General features: G+C 47.9%; 3 protein-coding genes across 6 annotated transcripts; 1 reads left to right on the top strand and 2 right to left on the bottom strand.

Moving 5' to 3' along the window:
* Position 1: 1 nt before the first annotated feature.
* Positions 2-8,674, bottom strand: gtf2h4 (general transcription factor IIH, polypeptide 4). The gene is made up of 13 exons (XM_064345652.1): positions 8,516-8,674; positions 7,989-8,104; positions 6,997-7,028; positions 6,467-6,702; positions 5,088-5,216; positions 4,050-4,118; positions 3,859-3,942; positions 2,935-3,085; positions 2,545-2,675; positions 2,078-2,125; positions 1,418-1,496; positions 1,023-1,084; positions 2-902 (listed from the first exon to the last, which is right to left on the bottom strand). The coding sequence occupies exons 2-13, from the start codon at positions 8,102-8,104 to the stop codon at positions 792-794; spliced, it is 1,248 nt and encodes a 415-aa protein (XP_064201722.1). The 5' UTR covers positions 8,516-8,674; the 3' UTR covers positions 2-791.
* Positions 8,675-8,788: 114 nt separating this feature from the next.
* On the bottom strand, positions 8,789-11,191 carry polr1h (RNA polymerase I subunit H). Of its 2 annotated transcripts, XM_064349220.1 has the most exons (5): positions 11,111-11,191; positions 10,794-10,913; positions 10,525-10,625; positions 10,127-10,236; positions 8,789-9,683 (listed from the first exon to the last, which is right to left on the bottom strand). In XM_064349220.1, the coding sequence occupies exons 2-5, from the start codon at positions 10,909-10,911 to the stop codon at positions 9,659-9,661; spliced, it is 354 nt and encodes a 117-aa protein (XP_064205290.1). In that variant the 5' UTR covers positions 10,912-10,913; positions 11,111-11,191; the 3' UTR covers positions 8,789-9,658. The 2 variants fall into 2 exon arrangements, with proteins under 2 accessions (XP_064205290.1, XP_064205289.1); XM_064349219.1 differs by lacking the exon at positions 11,111-11,191 and having other exon boundaries at positions 10,794-10,911.
* On the top strand, positions 10,830-21,622 carry ddx39b (DEAD (Asp-Glu-Ala-Asp) box polypeptide 39B). 3 transcript variants are annotated; one of them, XM_064349218.1, is made up of 11 exons: positions 10,830-10,963; positions 12,519-12,754; positions 13,203-13,330; positions 13,545-13,637; positions 14,050-14,233; positions 14,396-14,514; positions 18,966-19,097; positions 19,433-19,542; positions 20,094-20,238; positions 20,471-20,618; positions 20,889-21,622. In XM_064349218.1, the coding sequence occupies exons 2-11, from the start codon at positions 12,520-12,522 to the stop codon at positions 20,903-20,905; spliced, it is 1,311 nt and encodes a 436-aa protein (XP_064205288.1). In that variant the 5' UTR covers positions 10,830-10,963; position 12,519; the 3' UTR covers positions 20,906-21,622. The 3 variants fall into 3 exon arrangements, with proteins under 3 accessions (XP_064205288.1, XP_064205287.1, XP_064205286.1); XM_064349217.1 differs by lacking the exon at positions 10,830-10,963 and adding an exon at positions 11,404-11,525; XM_064349216.1 differs by lacking the exon at positions 10,830-10,963 and adding an exon at positions 11,406-11,530.
* Positions 21,623-22,017: the final 395 nt, after the last annotated feature.

Raw genomic sequence — 22,017 nt, 5'->3', positions numbered from 1 at the left:
CTTTTATTCTCAAAGATCAGTTTTATTTATTAGCTCACGTACAACAGCCCTGTGTTCCCTAGCAACAGACTGGTGCCGGGCAACCGGTTGTACAAGCGTTCCCGCGGCCCCATGTGTCAGACCCAGGACCCGGGCAGCCCGGTGTGGCATGCCCTTTATCGTCCTCTTCGTCAGGGTGGAATGCCCTTTTACCGTCCTCTTCGTCAGGGTGGAATGCCCTTTTACCGTCCTCTTCGTCAGGGTCGCATGCCCTTTTACCATCCTCTTCGTCAGGGTGGCATGCCCTTTTACCGTCCTCTTCGTCAGGGTGGCATGCCCTTTTACCATCCTCTTCGTCAGGGTGGCAGGACACCAACCTTCGGCTCGTGACTTCGCCATCAGTTTCACCCGCAATTAACTTGACTTGCTCGGTTCGGCTGGAGAGGGCAAACGGGTAGAAGGACTGTGGCAAGATCTCTATCCACCAAAGTTCCACCATGGTGCATTGTGGGAAACTGAGCAGTGCCGACATGTACAGGAAGTTAGTAAATTGGAGGAGTTAAGTCGGAGGGAAACAAGCTGGAGCAAAACCATGTCAGCCTCCCCGGGGCATGGGACCGGAACTCTTACCCACAATCCCCCCCGTTCCATTTCTGTCCCGCTTGTTGAGTTGTGGCTTCATGCTTCCAGACTGTTCCGGTTCTTTCCGGGAAGGTGGGGCCCAACTTGGATTTTGACTCTCTCAGCTCATCTCCCCCCGCCCGCTCCTACCCCCCCACCCCCTCCCCAAGTCCGCCCCGTTGCCATGGAGACTAATTGTGGCTCTTCTGTCGTTTCCAGAACCTCTTGACCTCGCTGTGTCCATGTGGCGTGACCACCATCACCCTGTGGGGGGCGTTCTGCCACACCAGCACACCCAGTCCCTGAGAGAGAGAGAGAGAGAGGTCTCCCAACGTGAGAGATGCAGAAAGAAAACGCTCTCAGGGGGATGATGGGAAATGACCCAGGCAGTGGGGCGAGAGTTTAACTGCAGACAGAATTACCTGGGCGCGGTCTCGTAGCACCTCAAAATCAGCTTGTGAGAGGAACTGGTTATACAGCACTCCTGGTGGGGAGAACACAGACACAGAGAGAGGGGTCAAAGGTCGTCTTCTCACCCGCACACCCACGAAGAAAAAAATAATAAACGCCCCAATATCCCACCGTGACCCATAACTAAACAATGCCTTCCAATTCCATTAGAGGCACCTATGTTAGCATCTGAGGTTTGGGCAGCCATTGTGGGAACCTATACTGAAAATATCACATGCACTGGGGAAGACATTCTGTGCAGCGCCATTTTTGAGAAGAAAAAAAGAGGCACTCAATGGGTAGTTTGGGAAGAGGGACCTTTTCATAGAACACATGCACACATGCACGCACACACGCACGCACGCACCCTCAGTAAACTGCAGCCTGTCTCTCTCCAGCTCCCACAGTCTTATTTGGTCTGTGATGGTGGGAGGGAGAACTGGAGTCTGAGAGTGAGAGAGAGATAGAGAGAGAGAGAAGGGAGAGAGGGGGGATAAAGCAGAGTGAATTTGGGGAAATCATGCCTGTTCCTCAGACTGGTTCAAAGTAAAGGAGAATCAGAATTATAAATTAACACAGCATCTGCACAGAGGCGTAATATTATCATACGCTCATATATTAGCATCTGCACAGAGGTGTAATATTATCATACATTAGCATCTGCACAGAGGCGTAATATTATCATATGCTCGTACATTAATATGTGCACAGAGGTGTAATATTATCATACCCTCATACATTAGCATCTGCACAAAGGCGTAATATTATCATACGCTCATACATTAATATCTGCACAAAGGCATAATATTATCAAACGCTCATACATTAATATCTGCACAGAGGTGTAATATTATCATATGCTCATACATTAATATCTGCACAGAGGTGTAATATTATCATACGCTCATACATTAATATCTGCACAGAGGTGTAATATTATCATACGCTCATACATTAATATCTAAAAGATGGTCAAAGTGAGAAAGAGACACATGACGGACGAATGTGAGACAGAGATTAAAAATACCTGTTTTAGCATGATGGGGTGAGCTCTGGTTCGGAGGAAGTGGATGATCTGAAAGATAGCAGCTCATTAGCCCAGTAGATCATGTGTAGCATGTGAGTAGCATGACGTGGGTTGCTTGTAGCATGTGGGTTGCTTGTGGATTGCGTTTAGCATGTGGGATGCGTGTAGATTGTGGTTTGCATGTGGCGCATTGATCGCGTGTAGGTTTTGTATGGAGTGTGTGTAGCGTGTGGAGTGCATGTAGCGTGTGCGCTGCGTGTGGACTGTGTGTAGTGTGTGTAGCGTGTGAGTTGCATGTAGCATGCGCAATGTGTGTGGCGTGTGCGTTGCATGTAGCATGTGCAGTGTGTGTAGCGTGTGCGTTGCGTGTAGCATGTGCAGTGTGTGTGGTGTGTGCGTTGCGTGTAGCATGTGCAGTGTGTGTGGTGTGTGCATTGCGTGTGGAAGGCCAGGTCTGCATGCCTTACCTGCTGAGCGGTGATGCCGTTAGCGATGGCCTGCTGCACAGACTCTCTGGTTACCTGAGCGACCACCACATTAGGGAAGCGGTACAGCATCTCACTGAACAGAGCTACCAGGGCAATCTGCAGCTCAGAGTCTGAAACACACACACACACGCACGCACGCACGCACGCGCACGCACACACGCACGCACGCACACACCACACACACACACGCACGCACGCACACACACACGCACACGCATACACACATGCACACACACACGCACGCACACACACATGCACACACACACGCACGCACAGACGCACACACGCACACACTCAGGTCAGTAACACTGCACTAGGAGAGAGAGTCGGGTGAGTATATGCACACTGACACCAGAGGCTTGTACACACTTGTGTAGGCATACAGGCGATAGTTGGTTTCCATGACAATGAAGCCCGCGTCGCCAGTGCCAGGGGTGGCGGAGGAGGGGGAGGGGCTTGCATTGATGCCCGCTGCCAGGGTGATTGCCAGGCGAGTGGGGTAATATCGCCGAGACTTCCTCTGAGAAAGAGAGGGAGGGAGGGGGGAGAGAGAGAGAGAGACACAGGGAGGGGGAGGGGGGGAAGAGTGAGAGAGACGGAGGGAGGGGGGAGAGAAGGAGGAGAGAGAGAGGGAGAGAAAGATGCAGATCTCAGGTCTTCAGACAGTGCTCAGAAACTCTGGAAATTTATCTGAAATATTTTCAAACATGTCTCAAACTTATCAAATATTAAAAGTCTATAAAGCATGATGCTGCAAATAAATTTCAAGTAGAATAATCAAATACGTTTCAAAGATAAGCATAAGTTACATTTGTGTCCGTGGCTTCAAAGCCAGTTTTAGAAGATAAAATGGAAGACAGAACACACCATTTTTTCCTTCCCTCCCTCACCGGTCCCCTCTTTCACTCCAATCCTTTCCTCCCCCCCTTTGCCCTCTTCTCTCTTTCACACTTCCCCTCCTCTCTCCCTCCCTCATCTCTCCTCCCCCACTCCTCCTTACACTCCATGTCTCTCTGCTCCTCTTCTGTCCCCATCCCTCCATATTTTCCTCTAATTCTCCATTTCCTTCTCTCCCACCCCCTCTCCTCCTCCCTCCCTCACCCTCTCTCCGTTCTCTCCTCCCTCTTCCTCTCTCCATCCCTCTATCTCCCTCTCCTCCTCCCTCCCTTTCCGTTCTCTCTTCCCTCTTCCTCTCTCCATCCCTCTGTCCCCCTCCCTCTCGCCCTATCTCCCTCTGTTCTCTCCTCCCTCTTCCTCTCTCCATCCCTCCATCTCTGTTCTCTCCTCCCTTACCTTCCTCTGGAAGACGAGGCCGAACTCGCGCAGGTGCTGCAGGAAGGTGAGCAGAGACTCACTCATACCCTCCACAGAGTAGTCCTGTAACACACAGATGCAGCTGCACTACCTCTTACAAACACACGGGGGCGCCAAACACAGAACATTCAGAGCTGCGCCGTTTACACACGCCTGCTGGAGTTACTCACTCTGCCCAGGGTGGAGAAGCTCAGCTGGAACAAGAAGGACAGAATCTCCACCAAATCCATCCCTCGGGACTGAGAGAGAGAGAGAGAGGGAGAGAGAGAGAGAGAGAGAGGGTTAGGGTGATCACTAAAGTTCAGCTGCCTCTACACTTCACTTCAATGTAAATGAGAATTGGTTCTCAACTGATTTTACCTGGTTAAATAAAGGTCAAATAAAAATAAATAAAATAAAACACTACAGTTCATTCACAGATTTAAAGCTCACCTGTGCAGTGTTCAGGTACTGCAGGGTTAGGGCTCACCTGTGCAGTGTTCAGGTACTGCAGGGTTAGTGCTCACCTGTGCAGTGTTCAGGTACTGCAGGGTTAAGGCTCACCTGTGCAGTATTCAGGTACTGCAGTGTTAGGGCTCACCTGTGCAGTGTTCAGGTACTGCAGTGTTAGGGCTCACCTGTGCAGTGTTCAGGTACTGCAGGGTTAAGGCTCACCTGTGCAGTGTTCAGGTACTGCAGTGTTAGGGCTCACCTGTGCAGTGTTCAGTACTGCAGTGTTAGTGCTCACCTGTGCAGTGTTCAGGTACTGCAGTGTTAGTGCTCACCTGTGCAGTGTTCAGGTACTGCAGGGTTAAGGCTCACCTGTGCAGTGTTCAGGTACTGCAGTGTTAGGGCTCACCTGTGCAGTGTTCAGGTACTGCAGGGTTAAGGCTCACCTGTGCAGTGTTCAGGTACTGCAGTGTTAGGGCTCACCTGTGCAGTGTTCAGGTACTGCAGTGTTAGGGCTCACCTGTGCAGTGTTCAGGTACTGCAGTGTTAGGGCTCACCTGTGCAGTGTTCAGGTACTGCAGGGTTAAGGCTCACCTGTGCAGTGTTCAGGTACTGCAGGGTTAAGGCTCACCTGTGCAGTGTTCAGGTACTGCAGGGTTAAGGCTCACCTGTGCAGTGTTCAGGTACTGCAGGGTTAAGGCTCACCTGTGCAGTGTTCAGGTACTGCAGTGTTAGGGCTCACCTGTGCAGTGTTCAGGTACTGCAGGGTTAAGGCTCACCTGTGCAGTGTTCAGGTACTGCAGGGTGAAGTACCAGAGCTGGGAGGGCGTGTCCAGGAGGAGGAACTGAAACCCAGCCGAGGTGATACAAGGGGGCTCGCCCGATTCACTGAGAGAGAGAGAGGGAGGGAGGGAGGAGAGGGAGGGGGAGAGAGGGAGGGGAAGAGATAATTTTTTTATTATTATTTAAAAACCCATTTATTTGTACAACAAAATGATAAAAACTAAAAGAGTTATGAACAAGCAAACAAAGACAAACAATAAAACAGCCAAACAGTTAAATTACATTGATTAATGGAGAAAAGGTTTGAAAGAGACGAAGGGGGAGAGAGGGAGCAAGAGGGAGGTAGAGAGAGGGAGGGGGTGAGGGACTAAATTCAGAGAGAAGAAAGGGAGTGAGTGAGAGGGGACTTATAGGGAGAGAACTTTGCCAGCCTGCCACAGAGTGAATGTGTACTATGACTTTTGGGCTAAATTTGTGTTTATGCAAGCTGGGTCTTGCACAGGAAGTTCAGTTAAGGACACTTCCTGCGCTGCGTTCCATACTGTCATTGCGACTTAACTCATCTTATTTAACAGGGATTAAATTCGGCGCTGGTTTGCACTGAAGTATGAAGAATCCCTGTATGTGAGCCAGCATTCGAAGACAAGTTGTAACTGCACAGACAGCCAGAGAACGGCAACGATCTGGACCATTAAGACAAAACTAACACAGGCAGCTAAACCAGAGTCACACAGGAAACCGGAGAAAATGGGCAAAAGGTCAAACAGGCCATTGAAAGATTAAAATAGCACATATTACAACAGCATTAGATCAGGATGTGCAAGGACTAAATTGAGATTAACAGAATGAAGGGATGAGTTTGAATACAGGATAAAGCGCAGGGTTAGCGCTGTGTTTGAATACAGGATAAAGTGCAGGGTTAGCGCTGTGTTTGAATACAGGATAAAGCGAGGGAATTAGCCGTGTTGATCAGCGCATAAAGCGCAGGGTTACTGCGCTCGTCGCTGAAGTCAGGATAACGTCGCAGGTCCAGGCGTAGTTTGTCAGGTTTCACGTCGCGGGTGGCGGTTCGTCCAGACTGTCTCTCGCCATCACGAGGAAAGAGAGAGGAGAGAGACAGAGAGTGCGTGTGAACACGTGCAAGAGCTAACATATACTCACACACTAGACACACACACGCTAGACACACACACAGGCACATACACAGACAAACACGTCTATATTCTGTTTATATGCTTATTCTATGTTTGTTGTACTTTGTCATGCTTTGGCAATATGTAAATATGTATGCCATGCCAATAAAGCTAGTCTGAATTTGAATTTGAGAGAGAGAGAGAGAGAGAGGAAGTGAGAGAGAGAGAGATTGCCCTCATGCCTTGGACAAAAACGAGACTGCTGGTTTTATAGTCCCTGTTCCCAGAAGGCTGTGGGGCACCCACCCGCCCAGCAGCGCCACCCGCAGGTTCTCCTTAAAGACGGGGTTCAGCAGCAGACCCTGCAGCCCCCCCTGCAGCTGCTGACTGTGCCACATCCTCAGACCCATCAGCACCGACACACACTCATCATGATCCCTGAGGAGGAGGGGGGCGGGAGGGGAGGGGAGAACAGCAGCTGTCAGTAAAATATAAACATCATTTACAAATTCAGTTATAATGTCAACAGACAGTGGCTGTCCAACTGAAAATGTTAGCGCAAAAAATACATTTAATAATTATATATACACATGAACATTTAGATTCATACACCTTGTCCATTCAAAGGCCCACTGATTTGGACCAATCACAGCGCTTCTTTGTTGTGACATAGTCTTTTGACTGGCCGATCCACGGCAGTGAACACCAGTATATGACAGCTCCAGTCATTAAGGGAGCCACAATGTGCCATGTAGCATGTAGCATGTAGTACAATCTGAGGTGCAGCCCTGTTTTTCAGCCTGACTGTTTGAGGGACAGGTCGGTCATCCTGAGCAGGCTTTTCAATCTGTCAGGATCTTGGCTGACTCAAAAATTAACAGCCGACCATCTGGTTATTTTAAAGAATCTGTGACCAAATGCAAGAGCTGATTATTTTGTTACTACAGAGCATCTTTTGTTTTATTGTATTTATTTAACCTTTATTTAACCAGGGTAGTCACACTGTGGTTTTTACCAGTAGTTAACATGCAGTGGTTTTTACCAGTAGTTAACACACACACAGTGGTTTTTACCAGTAGTTAACACACAGTGGTTTTTACCAGTAGTTAACACACAGTGGTTTTTAGTGCCAGTTTAGGACTAATCACTGTGGTAACAGAGTTCAAACACTTTGTTTCCATGGTAAATTTTTTGAAGAGAACCACAAAACAGCTGGAACTGAACCTCAGATGGTTGTAAACAGTGTGTGAAAATGGAGTGCTCATCTGGTACATCCAAATCACGTCACAAACACTCACTTTGCAGCCTTCTTTGCAACCCATAATGCAAAAACCCAGCTTGTGTGTGAAGGGGCTGACCAGGAACACGCATACGCATCACTACAGTTTTTCAGCCAATGAGAGCTCTGTTGGACTAAGGACCAACATACATAACCAAGAGAACTGTTGAAAACAATCCAATATTGGACAAAATATTAATAGTCATATATATATATGCAGTTATATTTAGCAACATTTCGTACATATTTGCCTTAATTCTGTCACAACCCTTTCAATATAGTCAACTCTAAAAATGCAGAAGTAAGCAGAATATCAACAGAATATTAAGCCATAGCCCTGTGTGTCTATAGGCAGTTTAGTTCATTGATGTAGGTAGTAATTGATGTAGGTAGTAATTGATGTAGGTAGTAATTGATGTCGGTAGTAATTGATGTCGGTAGTAACTGATGTTCTAATTCCGTGTTATCAGGCCTCTTTAATTTACCTGTAGACAGCCAGGCAGGTAGCGGGATGGTTGTACAGTCGGTCCAGAACGTCTGGGCTCAGTTCTCTCAGGTATTCGTGAAGGTTTTTACACTGCAGTTGCACGCGTAACTTCATCTGGACCACACACACACACACCAAAGAACATCGATAAGACGTTAGAGTGCCCGTGCAATCCACGACAACTCAACAGACACACAGCCAACTGTAAAAACAGACTGCTAAATTAGCCGGCAACTTCAGTCAGTCTTGTCACTTGGCAGCAGTGATAACAAACAGCGAGCAAGCTTTGGACAGCATAGCTAGTTAGCAATTAAGCTTACAATAGCAGGCACCAAAATTATAAGTGCAGGCTACAATATTTAGGCAGCAATGAAGTAACAGAGTTAGCCAGGTGTAGTGTCCACCCACAGCTAACTTCAGCTCGCTATCAGACCTACATCAAGAGTACAAAGTAGCGAACGCGACAAATTTAACGGTTTTCAGAAACACGTAGGGTGGCACAACGAAACTATTGAAAAGTTTTACCTTCTTTCCAGGGTTCTGGATAACTAACAGAATAATCCTCCTCAATATTTACTGTCATGCAGAGGAGTTCCTATTGTAGCGGTTCTCAGCGGGACTGTACGGAAGCCATGTTGCAGGATCACGTGACCAGCGGTTTTTCAAAGCGGCCACCTGATTGGAGAACAGTCATCCACAGATAATATGCTTCCTGTGAGACCACGTGCTCCAACCAATGTTGACCTCACTCACATGCTCAGTATTTTAGAAAATATGGTCAAGGCTGCACACAATGCATCAATTGTTAGAGAAATTATTTTTATTCATTTCCTCACATGACCTGTAGCTTAACATGTACAGTTTGTGAACACTCAAAGACAAATCTAAATATAAACACACTGAATAGTACAACAAAGGTAACCAATGTTCTGGCTTACCCAACATTTAAACTTGTAGCAAAGTCTGTTTCTCAAATTACTACCCCAAACATTGGTAAACATTCAATGTTTTTCTAAAATTGCCCAACACTACTAAAACAAAAGGTCAAGACTCTACTTAAGCTGTTTTTTAACTAAATTGTGAAAAATGATTCACATTTATTCTGTGTCGCTGGTTCTAAATTTCACCATATTTATGCCATCGCTAGGTTACAGAATAAGGACTCTGTGAACAATAACAGCACATTTGAAAACAAAATTTATTTAACCCTCAAATAATAATTTTTTAAAATACAAAAAAAGGACAGAAGTGCATGACTCATTTATATTTATAAAACCATGAAAATACTCTTTTGTTTGACATTCATCAGACTGGCTTGTTTTTCTGAGGGGAAATAGAGAAATGATGGTATCCTGTGTCTCTGATCACAGGGGCCTTCCTGTGATTGGACCAGAAACCTAAAAAAAAAACGCTGGTCCGAGTCCCAGCTTCTCATCATGTGGAGATTCATGCCACAGTACAAACCGCAGTCCCTGATTATGCATTCACAAGGCAAAGCTGCAGTGAGTGTGGGTGTGTACAGTGTGTGTTCCCTGACATGGTGTCAGCATTATTGGGTTTAAATGCATAACCAGAGTCAATCACGAGTCACAGTCCCAACTTCAGGGTTAATTGACCCCATAGAAGGGGAACTTCTTCTGCGCATAAAATGTGTCCATCTAGCACCTCTCAAGAATCTTCTTTCTCTTGGTACCTAGAGAGGGAAACAAGAAAATGAGCATGCATGCACGCACTGCCATGTTTCCCCTAGAGGGACAGTTCACTTTCTGGGCCATTCTGACATAATTTCAGTTTTAGTGTTCGAATTTCCCAGATGGTGCCTGTGTGCAACGAAGGACTATATGACTGATTTACTGAATATTAAAAAACTGTCTGGGCCAATTTAAAACATACTGTACACTAAAACTGAGACAATGCCTCTATGTATGTGTATGTGTGTGTGTGTGTGTAAGTGAGCGAGTGAGTGAGCGCACGTGCGTGTGTGTGTAAGTGAGCGAGTGAGTGAGCGCACGTGCGTGTGTGTGTAAGTGAGCGAGTGAGTGAGCGCACGTGCGTGTGTGTGAATAAGCAAGCAAGTGCTGAGCGTGTGCAGTGTACAGGCTACGTGCGTGTTGTGATGTGCGTAGCACACATTACCTGCAGTGTATACACGTGTAGAACACAGTCTGCCCCTCATCGGCAGATCTCATCTGTCGTGTGTGATACACCATCCCTTCCTTATTACAGCGAGAGCAGCGTCTGTCAATCTGGGGAGGGGGAGAAGCACGTGGATATGTACACATTTCACAACGTTACTTTCCTCCTTCCCAGGCATACGCAATTATAAAGTGAAGGCCATAAAATATGATTGGTTTGCTAAACTGTTCATAAGAATGCGAGATCATCTAAGTGGTCATTTTAGCAACTGTCAAACCCCCAGTCTGGAGGTTGCCGCACCAATGCTTTTGCCACCCAGGGCATTAAGCTTCCATTATATAACTTGGTACACTAACAAAAACATTAACTCGTTACGTGGAAAACTAACAGCAACTCACCACTGGTCCCTTAAGTTCTGACTCCTCGGTCTCATTGACAACGGAGGACGATTCCAAAGAATTAAAGACCACGGAAGAGGTGATCACACGGCCTGCAAATTCTTTAAAAAAAAAAAATTTAAACGGGTTAAACACACGTCATGAATAAAATGTGCAATACTATTCCAAACGTACAGTCAGTTACACTACACAAACAACAACTGTTTTATCGTTACCGTTAAAACAAAACGCATCATATGTAGGCTACGGTTCAGCTACGCCGTACTCACCGCGGACTGAGACACTGAAGTTACAGCGGACACAAGTGACAGTGTCCGTCGGCCCCGGCAACGGAAGAATAGTCCCGCATTCCGAACAAAAATTTGGATCTCCACTGAAGCACGACATAACTGACAAGCAGAAGTGGCATTTCAACAGAAATACACAACAGTAGCATACAGTATATATTTACTAGCTGGATGACTGGTATATACAAACACCGTACAAGCTTTTTTTAATACGAAAGCAAAATGAGAACTAGTCGTAGTTATCTAGCTAGACACTTAGGTATACCGGTATATTTGGCCTCGTTTCGACTAAGACATACACTCTAATACATATCCCAGTTTGTCGAAGTTTGGAAAAGACGTGTAATTACCCCATCTTAACACACGTGTTTCACGCTCAAGATAGCTTACCAATTGTCCAGAAATAAAGAATACCAGAAGTTTCCGAACACTCTCACTATGCAATATTATACAGATTTACTTGGTAAAATAAACACGACGAAGTAAGTTACATTTTACAGCAAGAGTTGTGTTAATTATATTAAATGAACATGGGCACTTCCGATGAATAAGGCAAGTATTTTCTGAATTTTGATTGGTTACAGGCATTTGTATAGCACTTTTCTTGGGTCTTTCTTAAACGACTATTTCGCGCGAGTTGATGACGAAATAAAAAAAATTATCTTAACGAAATAAACCTCCGCGTATCATCTGCGATAGCCAATACTGAAAAACGTAAGGTAAAATACTGAAAAAGCCCACTAGACATTTGAACAAACAGGTTCCCTTTTTATCACTGGGAATAATGACTCGGTCGCCTTGCATTTGCAAATGCCGTAACTCGCTTATCTGCGCCTGCAACTGGCCTTTGTAAAATTGGCTAACGTAACCAGCTAGCTAACGCTCGCTGCATGGTTCACCATCTACATTAGCCGAGTTAAATACCCTAGCTCTTTTTTTCCTGCGGCTTCAGGAATGCAGCGATGGTGTCATAGTTTCCCGTGTATCCGCGGCGTTAGTTAAACTGACATTTTGCTCTATCGCTTCTGTTTGGTTAACCAACACGTCATAACTACACGTACATGATAATAGTAGGCTACCATAACTGTGTATGACTAATACAATGTTGTGCAAACTGGACAGGTGGCTTTCGTCTTCGCATGTCTATAAGCCGTAATTTAGAGTATTGTTAACACTGGGATGTGTGTTACTTATGGCGGTTGATCTATGAATGTTAACTGCTATATTACCGACAATAACGAAAGTGGATTGCTGTTATTGTGACAGTCGGTGATAGCTACACCTTGGGTTTATGTTGCCCTTTAGCAATATTTATACACACCCACAGGAGTAGCTAACCTGTCAAGTAAACGATTCCGTTCTGTATTGTATTCTGTATTGCGAGACATGAATCAACTTAAGATTTTATTTAGTGTTTTTTCAAAGTAGAAATAATTACGCAGTTCATGAGCCACGAATAGATCCAATGAGCTGAGAAGTTTGTATTTTGTCATTATTGTAGTTAAAATCTAATATAGCCAATCATGGGTAAAATACTATAATACTTAAATATTTTGAGAAATGAAATTACATACACAAATACCACTTTCATTTGCCTAATAAAAAGTGGAGTGCACCACAACTATAACAAATACGAGCAGGTAAATTGAACTCTTCCAGACCAGCGGAGTATTTATCGTGGGGGGGGGGGTGTTCTGCCTTCCTCAGGATGACGGAGAACGACGTTGAGAACGAGCTCCTGGACTACGAGGAGGACGAGGTTGACGGGGGAGGAGGAGTGGGCGACGGGCTGGGGGCCGTGAGCAGCGACGCCCTGACGCACAGGAAGGAAGGGCTCAAAGGCTCGTACGTGTCCATCCACTCGTCCGGGTTCCGGGACTTCCTGCTGAAGCCCGAGCTCCTGAGGGCCATCGTGGACTGCGGGTTCGAGCATCCGTCCGAGGGTGAGAGAGGGGCGGGGCCACCGACGTCCGTCACACGCACACCGCCTCGCAAACACGCTGATCCTGGATCAGCTTGCAGCCGATACACGCGGAAGGGCCGGGCTTTAGACCGGGTCTCAGCTGACCTGGGATCAGCTATCAGCTATCAGATTAATTGAGTGAACGATTGAGTGAGTGATTGATTGACTGAGTGATTGATAGATTGATTGACTGAGTGATTAATTGAGTGATCGATTGAGCGATTGATTGACTGATTGATTGATTGACTGAGCGATCGATTGATTGATTGACTGATTGATAGATAGATAGATTGATTGATTAATTGAGTGATCGATTGAGCGATTGACTGAGTGATTGATTGAGTGAGTGATTGATAGATTGATTGACTGAGTGATTGACTGAGCGATCAATTTATTGATTGACTGATTGACTGCTGTGCCCCTCCCAGTTCAGCACGAGTGCATCCCCCAGGCCATCCTGGGCATGGACGTGCTCTGCCAGGCCAAGTCGGGCATGGGCAAGACGGCCGTGTTCGTGCTGGCCACCCTGCAGCAGCTGGAGCCCGTCACCGGCCAGGTCTGACTCTCTCTCTCTCTCCCCCTCCTCCTCTCCCCCTCCTTCCCTCCTCCTCTCCTCCCCCTCCTCCCCTCCTCTCTCTCTCTCTCTCCCTCTCTCCCCCTGCTCTTAAATTCAGGGTGAGGTGTATAATGAACAGCATGTGTACGTGTAAAGTGTGTGTTCCTGAGGTGCAGGTGTGTAAGGGGCTCGTTTGTGTCTCTGCTTCTCTCAGGTGTCAGTGCTGGTCATGTGCCACACCCGAGAGCTGGCCTTTCAGATCAGCAAGGAGTACGAGAGGTTCTCCAAGTACATGCCAGCCGTCAAGGTACCCTAGCTCTAAACCCCGCCTCCACACGCAGCCAGGCCCAATCACTACCCTAGCTCTAAACCCCGCCTCCACACGTGGCCTGGCCCAATCACTACCCTAGCTCTAAACCCCGCCTCCACACGCAGCCAGGCCCAATCACTACCCTAGCTCTAAATCCTGCCTCCACACGCAGCCTGGCCCAATCACTGACCCCCTTCAGAATTACCCTTCCGCTAAACCCCACCTCTACATACAGCTAAGCCCAATCACGACCCTGCCGCTAAACCCCGCCTCCAAACACAGCCAGGCCCAATCACTGACCCCCTTCTGAACTACCCTACCTGTGAACCCTGCCTTCACCAAGCAAAGAGCCAGCTCCTCCCCATCCAATCCAGCCCCTGTCACTCTGTCCGTCTGTCTGTGTGTCCAGGTGGGCGTGTTCTTCGGGGGCCTGTCCATTAAGAAGGACGAGGAGGTGTTGAAGAGGGAGAGTCCGCACGTGGTGGTGGGGACGCCCGGGCGCATCCTGGCCCTGTCCCGAAACAAGACCCTCAACCTGCGCCACATCAAGCACTTCATCCTGGACGAGTGCGACAAGATGCTGGAGCAGCTCGGTGAGGAGAGCAGAGCGGCTGTGCCATGCTGCGGACTCAAACTGGCATGCCTCTGCTTTAAAGTGCAGGCGCTGAGTAACCTCCTCTCCTCTCCTCTCCCCCCATTCTCCTCTCCTCTCCCCCGCCCCACTCTTTTCTCTCCCCCCCCTCCCCCCCGCCCAGACATGCGCCGGGACGTGCAGGAGATCTTCCGCATGACGCCACACGAGAAGCAGGTCATGATGTTCAGCGCCACCCTGAGCCGAGAGATCCGGCCCGTCTGCCGAAAGTTCATGCAAGATGTAATTACCCCCCCCCCCCCCGTACCTCCGTCCAAAACGTCTGGGGTGGGGGACGGTTTCCTAAAAACGGGTGACCGTGTGGGACGTGCGCAGAGTCCCGCCCATCTCCGCGATAAACGCATCGTTCGTGCAAAACACGCCCGACGTGACCCCACTGGAGCTGACTCGCTTCGACCAATGGGGTGGCAGACTCGGTATCAGGGTGTGGGGAGTCCCGGGGGGGTTGGCCCTGAAGCCCTGCTGGTGAGCGGGGAGTAAACTCACACACAGCTGTCACACTCAGACACGCGCTGGAGAAGCCCAGCGTGGCCGCGTGCGGTCTGACTGCAGCCAAAGCTCAGAGTCCTCGTTTGGTCTGAATTTCCCAAAAACCCAAAGCAAATGAGCCCTGATGCAGGTGTGCTCAAACGTTGGCCACATTTTGTAAGAAATTGGAGATCAAAGAGGGGAGTGAAATCTTTTGGACCCAAAACCAGAAACCCCAGCGCAGGGTAAGCGGCTTTTGTGTTATGCTGGCTTATTACCGCCATCCCGCCCCCGCCGCCCCGAGCCCGTTAGCCCGTTAGCTCAGCCGAATTCGCAGGCTGCGGTGAAGTCGGATAACGCCGACCAGTCTCCCTGACCACCGGGATCGGTGGCTCTCAGAGCCTGCCGCTGTCCCACAATGCATAGCGGTACTGGAGGCTGAATCGAGCGGTGAATGAGTGAAAGACAGGGACGGGTTCGAACGCGCTGAAAGAACATGCCTCACTGACATGCCTCGCTAACGCGCTGAGAGAGAGAGGGGGGGGAGGGAGAGAGAAAGGGAGAGAGGGATGGGGAAGGACTGCGCGGTCGGAGCGATAGAAAGGCTCAGAAACAGCAGGGAGGAATAAGCTGCGGAAGACTGGATCGGGAGGGTCCAGATGAATGAGAGAAAGAAAGAGAGAGAGAGAGACGGAGGAGAGGAATGCGCGCGTTTAGGCAGACGAGAGCATCCCGCACGACCTGCTGCACCCCGTAACCCAGGGTACGAACACACGGAATTAAAGCTCCCAAACGCTCACAGAGAATTAAAGCTCCCAAACGCTCACAGAGAATGAAAGCTCCCAAACGCTCACAGAGAATTAAAGCTCCCAAACGCTCACAGAGAATTAAAGCTCCAAACGCTCACAGAGAATTACAGCTCCAAACGCTCACAGAGAATTAAAGCTCCCAAACGCTCACAGAGAATTACAGCCCCAAACGCTCACAGAGAATTAAAGCTCCCAAACGCTCACAGAGAATTAAAGCTCCCAAACGCTCACAGAGAATTAAAGCTCCCAAACGCTCACAGAGACTTAAAGCCCCAAACGCTCACAGAGAATTAAAGCTCCCAAACACTCACAGAGAATTAAAGCTCCCAAACGCTCACAGAGAATTAAAGCCCCAAACGCTCACAGAGAATTAAAGCTCCCAAACGCTCACAGAGAATTAAAGCTCCCAAACGCTCACAGAGAATTAAAGCCCCCAAACGCTCACAGAGAATTAAAGCTCCCAAACGCTCACAGAGAATTAAAGCTCCCAAACGCTCACAGAGAATTAAAGCTCCCAAACGCTCACAGAGAATTAAAGCTCCCAAACGCTCACAGAGAATTAAAGCTCCCAAACGCTCACAGAGAATTAAAGCTCCCAAACGCTCACAGAGAATTAAAGCCCCAAACGCTCACAGAGAATTAAAGCCCCAAACGCTCACAGAGAATTAAAGCTCCCAAACGCTCACAGAGAATTAAAGCTCCCAAACGCTCACAGAGATTTAAAGCCCCAAACGCTCACAGAGAATTAAAGCTCCCAAACGCTCACAGAGAATTAAAGCTCCCAAACGCTCACAGAGAATTAAAGCTCCCAAACGCTCACAGAGAATTAAAGCTCCCAAACGCTCACAGAGAATTAACTCCAAACGCTCACAGAGAATTAAAGCTCCCAAACGCTCACAGAGAATTAAAGCTCCCAAACGCTCACAGAGAATTAAAGCTCCCAAACGCTCACAGAGAATTACAGCCCCAAACGCTCACAGAGAATTAAAGCTCCCAAACGCTCACAGAGAATTACAGCCCCAAACGCTCACAGAGAATTAAAGCTCCCAAACGCTCACAGAGAATTAAAATCCCATCCAAACCTCACACCTCTGATCTAAAGAATGTTCTAGAACTATTCCTCAGAGTAGCACATACTGACAGCAAAATAAAAAGCTACGTTATTTATATGTTTAAAACTAATAACTTTTTGACACCACTATATAGGGTTTCCAAACATCCTCATCCTTACTTTTGCATGCACAACAACACACACACACACACGCACACACACACACACACACACACACAGCCACATACAAACATGTAAACACATGCATACACATACAGACACACACCCACATGAAAACATGTGAACACATGCATACACACACACCCACACCCACACGCAAACATGTGAACACTTGCATACACACGCAGACACACACACTCACACGCAAGCATGTGAACACACACACACACACACACACACACACACACACACACACACACACACACGCTCTGCACCGTTAATGAACAGAAGATAGAAAGAGGCGGAACTCCGGGACACTGCCTCAGGGGACAGCCAGAGAGGAGCAGGCAGACCTGACTGACTGACTGACAGGACTGACAGCCAGTCACAGGCCAGACGAAAAGAAGGAAGTGGGCACTGATTGGCTGCATTCCAAAACCGCACCCTCCCCCTTTCAGAAACACTTATCTGAGATGGGCGTTGCTGAAAGGGGAGGGGTACAGCGAGAGGTTTGGAATCCAGCCGCGCCTGAGCCAAGATGGCGCCCGGAACTGCGTGACATGCTGTAGGAATGTCAGGTAGCCTGAGGCGTGAGAGCTGACGGGAGAACAGACGGGGGGGGTGGGGGGGTGGGGGGGCGGGGGAGGCGGGCGGGGTTTGACTTGCTAGACTACTGCAGACAGCTGATAAATGTTGGACTGTTTTTGACTTATCATTTTACAGTAAGGTAAGTCTAATGACCCTTATTTAGCAATGAGTTGTGAACATCGTTTGAGACAGACCTTACTTCTGCCCTGGCCTGTTTGTCTGATGATGGAAACCTTAAACGTTTTATGAGAGGTCCCTGAAAAAACATTTATTTTTTGTTTTGTTTTCCCCGATCGCGCCGCGTACCAGCTGCCCCCGCTGGTCTGTCGGGCTTCCACTGGACGGTCTGTTCCGCTGCACAGTTAGGGCCCGCCTACGCTAATGTCATTTTAGCACACGGAATTCCAGTGACGTGACCAGTGATTGGTCATGTCATTGACCAATGACGTGGTGAGAAGTGGCGGTTGGTATCACACATGGTTAGCCTGCACGCACACCCCCCAAATCGACAGTGGATGTGTGGGTGTGATCCAAATTCGAGAGATAAGGGGGGAAATAATTTTTTTTCGAAAACAGGGAACAGATGGTCCAGTTGAACAAGCACTTTTTACTCATTGCTAAATAAGGTAGCACAAGAACAGACTGAGCTGCGTTAGTGAGTGTGTGTGTCTGCATTTGTGCTTGTGTGTTTGTGTGAATTCATGTGTGTGTGCATGCCTATGTGGGTGTTTGTGAGTGTGTGCATGCATGCATGTGTGCCTGTGTGTATGTCTGTGAATGTATGTGTGTGTTTGTGTGTGTGTGTGTGTGTGTGTGTGTGTGCATGCATGCATGCATATCAGATCTACATCAAATACATATTTGAAGTACTTAAACCTTTTCAGTTAGCAGTTCAAATTTGAAAGCACTTTGACACAGTTATGTGTGAAAAATTGTGTGAATACAAAATAATTTTCAACAAAAACATGTTAATGGCTAAAGCATACTATCATATAAAGACTATTTTGTTTTGTTTGTCGGTGAAAATAGTTCTTTTAAAATGAGCAGTAATCTGCAGGTGATTGTCAGGGGTCTGAAAGGGTTAAAGCATTTCAAATGTGTCTGTGTCTCTCATGCATTTGTCTTTCTGTGTGTGAGCATGTGTGCACGTGTATATAGTCATACTGTGTGTATGTGTGTGTTCCTTTTTGCATATGTGTGCATAGTATGTGTGTGTGTGTGTGCGCGCACTGCTGTGGGAGGGGAGGGTGTGCATCTAATCCCCATCCCTCTCTCCTCCCTCCTCTCTTTCTCTTTACCCCCTTTCCTGCTCTTTTTCCACCCTCACACCATTCATCCCTCACCATCACCCCTTGATCATCCACATACATACCTCCTATATCCCACAATTCCACACAACCCTTCCCCCCCACTCTTCCTCATTCCATGGCTCACCTGGTCCCTCCGTCAAACTGTTTTTACTCCTCGTCTCCTTTCCCTCTCGGCCTCCCACCCCTGGCCCCACCCACCTCTCCCCGTCCTCATACCCTGCACCCCCCCGAAACCCCGCCCATTCCCCCTCCCCAATCCCACCGCAGCCAATGGAAATCTTTGTGGACGATGAGACGAAACTGACTCTGCATGGCCTGCAGCAGTACTATGTCAAGCTCAAGGACAACGAGAAGAACAGGAAGCTCTTTGATCTGCTGGACGTGCTGGAGTTCAACCAGGTACCATAGAGGCATTCAGCCTTATGCTAGAGTTCAACCAGGTACCATAGAGACATTCAGCCTTATGCTAGAGTTCAACCAGGTACCATAGAGACATTCAGCCTTATGCTAGAGTCAATCAGGTACCATAGATGCGTCAACCATATGCTAGTGTATAGCTGGGTACCATAGAGACATTCAGGTCAACAAGATACCATGGAAACATTCAGCTACATGCTAGATTTCGTCCAGGTACCGTAGATACATCAACCATATGCTGGAGTTCAACCAGATACCATAAAGGTACAAGGATCTGTTGTAAGTACAGTGAGGTGATTGTGTGTGTGTTTGCGCAGGTGGTGATCTTCGTGAAGTCGGTGCAGCGCTGTGTTGCTCTGGCCCAGCTGCTGGTGGAGCAGAACTTTCCTGCCATCGCTATCCACAGAGGCATGCCTCAGGAGGAGAGGTGTGTGTGTGTGTGTGCGCGAGAGTGTGTGTGTGTGTGTGCGCGAGAGTGTATGTGTGTGCGAGAGTGTGTGTGTGTGCGCGTGCGTGAGAGTGTGTGCGCGCGCGTGTGCTTGCGAGAGTGTGTGTGCGAGAGGGTGTGCGTGCGTGGATGTGTGTGAGTGTGTGTGTGCGTGTGCTTGCGAGTGTGTGTGTGTGAGAGAGTTCAGCCAAACAGGTTTTCACGTGTTGCTGTTTTTTTACGTTTGCGCTGTGAATGGAGACTGTGCTCCTCTGTGTGTTTCTGAGCCTTTCTGGGCCCTGTCTGTGTAAAGGGGGTTTCTGGGCCTGCCTGTGTAAGGGTTTCTGGGCGCTGTCTGTGTTAAGGGGGGTTTTGGGCGCTGTCTGTGTTAAGGGGTTTGGCGCTGCTGTTTAAGTTCTGTCGTGAACGTTGTGCTGTCACTTGTTAAGTCCCGTCGTGAGGTTTTCGCTGTCTGTGAGCCGTCTGTGTGTAACCACACTCGCCACAAACACTCCACCTGCTCACGCACCTTCACCCCCCCCCCCCCCCAGGCTGGCCCGCTATCAGCAGTTTAAGGACTTCCAGAGGCGGATTCTGGTGGCCACCAACCTGTTCGGGCGGGGCATGGACATCGAGAGAGTGAACATCGCCTTCAACTACGACATGCCGGAAGACTCCGACACCTACTTACACAGGGTAACGCAGTCCGTTACCTCTGCTGTTTGAGCTCTCCGTTTTTAATTTAGCGAATAATCTCCCTCCCTCTCCCCCTCTCCCTCCCTCTCTCCCCCTCCCCCTCTCCCCTCTCTCCCTCCTCTCTCCCTCCCCCTCTCTCCCTCTCTCCCTCTCCCCTCCCCTCTCTCCCCCTCTCCCCCTCTCTCCCTCTCTCCTCTCTCTCTCTCTCTCCCTCCCTCCCTCCCTCTCTCAGGTGGCTCGAGCGGGCAGGTTTGGTACGAAGGGTCTTGCCATCACCTTTGTGTCGGACGAGGGTGACGCTCGCACGCTCAACGATGTTCAGGATCGATTTGAGGTCAACATCAGCGAGCTGCCGGAGGAGATCGACATCTCGTCCTACAGTGAGTGCCCCTGTTCCCCCTCTCTCTCTCTCCGTCTCTCTCTCTCTCTCTCCATCTCTCATTTGTCTCCCTCTTCGCCTCTCTGTCTTACATCTCTCCTTCTCTCCATCCCTCTTTCTCCCTCCATCCTCTTCTTTATAATCAGTATTTACTGTTTTCATCTGTTCTCTCCTTCGCTGCAAACACGTGTCTCTCTAGCTCTGCGTCTCTTTCTTTCTCTTTCCTTCCATCTCTCAATCTTGCTCACTCACTCTCTCCCTCTTTCCACAGTTGAACAGTCCCGATAAAGAAGAGGAGGACTGAAGGACTGATTTTTTGTTTTTGTTTTTGTTTTTGTTTTTGGGTGGGGGGTGGTGTGCAATCTAAACCTTGTCATGCAGCCTTAACGGCGGTGGGGGGCGGGGAAGGGGGGTTTACAGACTGGGACATTTTTCTCCAAACTGAAAAGGGTTCAGAAGTAAAGCCGACAGGTTTAACTCCAACGCTCATGTTCACTCAAATGGTCTTCCTTTGACTCCTTTTATAATACAACTTTTTCGCCTCATCGCCGATAAAAGACCTGAAATTCGCCGTTGGCCAAAAAAAAAAAAAAGGTCTAACCATGAAAACAGAGATGATGCAATGGTCCTCTTGGAACGTGACACATTTTTTTTGGACATTTTTCTCTGTTTGTTTTTGGTGTATTTTGAATGTTTAATGTTCCATGCCACTTGTTCAGAGTTGTTTATATTTGCTGTGGTTGCAGCCTTCTGAACACGACAGCGCTTATTTTCACGATGTGCAGACAGTAAGCCTCCCGTGCTGTTTTCGAGAGCTGTTAAAGTAGTTTCCTAGTTGCTTGTGGTAGTTCTGTACCTCTAGAAAAGAGAGAAAGAGCGAGAGAGAGAGAGCGAGCAGTAGAGAAAGCTCAGGAGTTATTTCACAAGATGATGTAGAAAAGAACACTAGTTTTAGCTCCTTGTTCTGTTTGTGTTGGAAAGTAATAAACGTGTTTGTTTGGTCTACATTCGAGATCTGTGTCTGATTTGTGATGTCCATCATTTATGTTATATGTATTTTTTTTTTGTATACTTAAAAAAAAAAATCTTTATAACCTGGCAAGTCAACGGACAACTCAGTTCTCATTTGCAGTTAATACCTGGGTAACCAACGTGGTTAGGGCAACCCAAAGATTTTAGCCAATCGGATGCAGGAGAATGATCATGTGACTGGAAACAGAGAGCCAGTCTTTGTGGGATTTTGGCCGGAACCTCAGCGTTGATACCTGTGTACCTGGAGCTTTGGAATTCTAGATTTGGTTCTAGATTTGCTGCCGCAGTAATCAGGTTTTTTTTTTCTTTATTTACAAAACCGATGTTGTAAAATGAAAGGTGGATCCATTAGGCTGGTAGATCAGCTG

This window comes from Anguilla rostrata, chromosome 8 (genome assembly GCF_018555375.3).
Source record: "Anguilla rostrata isolate EN2019 chromosome 8, ASM1855537v3, whole genome shotgun sequence".
NCBI classification, from domain to species: Eukaryota; Metazoa; Chordata; class Actinopteri; order Anguilliformes; family Anguillidae; genus Anguilla; species Anguilla rostrata.
The sequence above is the reverse complement of the archived record's forward strand: the minus strand, read 5'-3'. Positions and strand labels throughout refer to the sequence as shown.

Coding starts and splice junctions, on each gene's coding strand:
- polr1h (XM_064349220.1), bottom strand. CDS start 10,911: ATGTCGTGCTTCAGTGGAGATCCAAATTTTTGTTCGGAATGCGGGACT. Junction 10,237..10,524: donor CAGAACTTAAGGGACCAGTG/GTGAGTTGCTGT, acceptor CCCCCTCCCCAG/ATTGACAGACGCTGCTCTCG. Junction 9,684..10,126: donor TACACGTGTATACACTGCAG/GTAATGTGTGCT, acceptor TTCCCTCTCTAG/GTACCAAGAGAAAGAAGATT.
- ddx39b (XM_064349218.1), top strand. CDS start 12,520: ATGACGGAGAACGACGTTGAGAACGAGCTCCTGGACTACGAGGAGGAC. Junction 13,638..14,049: donor AGTACATGCCAGCCGTCAAG/GTACCCTAGCTC, acceptor CTGTGTGTCCAG/GTGGGCGTGTTCTTCGGGGG. Junction 19,543..20,093: donor GGCATGCCTCAGGAGGAGAG/GTGTGTGTGTGT, acceptor CCCCCCCCCCAG/GCTGGCCCGCTATCAGCAGT.
- gtf2h4 (XM_064345652.1), bottom strand. CDS start 8,104: ATGAAGTTACGCGTGCAACTGCAGTGTAAAAACCTTCACGAATACCTG. Junction 3,086..3,858: donor GCCTCGTCTTCCAGAGGAAG/GTAAGGGAGGAG, acceptor TCTCTTTCTCAG/AGGAAGTCTCGGCGATATTA. Junction 903..1,022: donor TGCTACGAGACCGCGCCCAG/GTAATTCTGTCT, acceptor TCTCTCTCTCAG/GGACTGGGTGTGCTGGTGTG.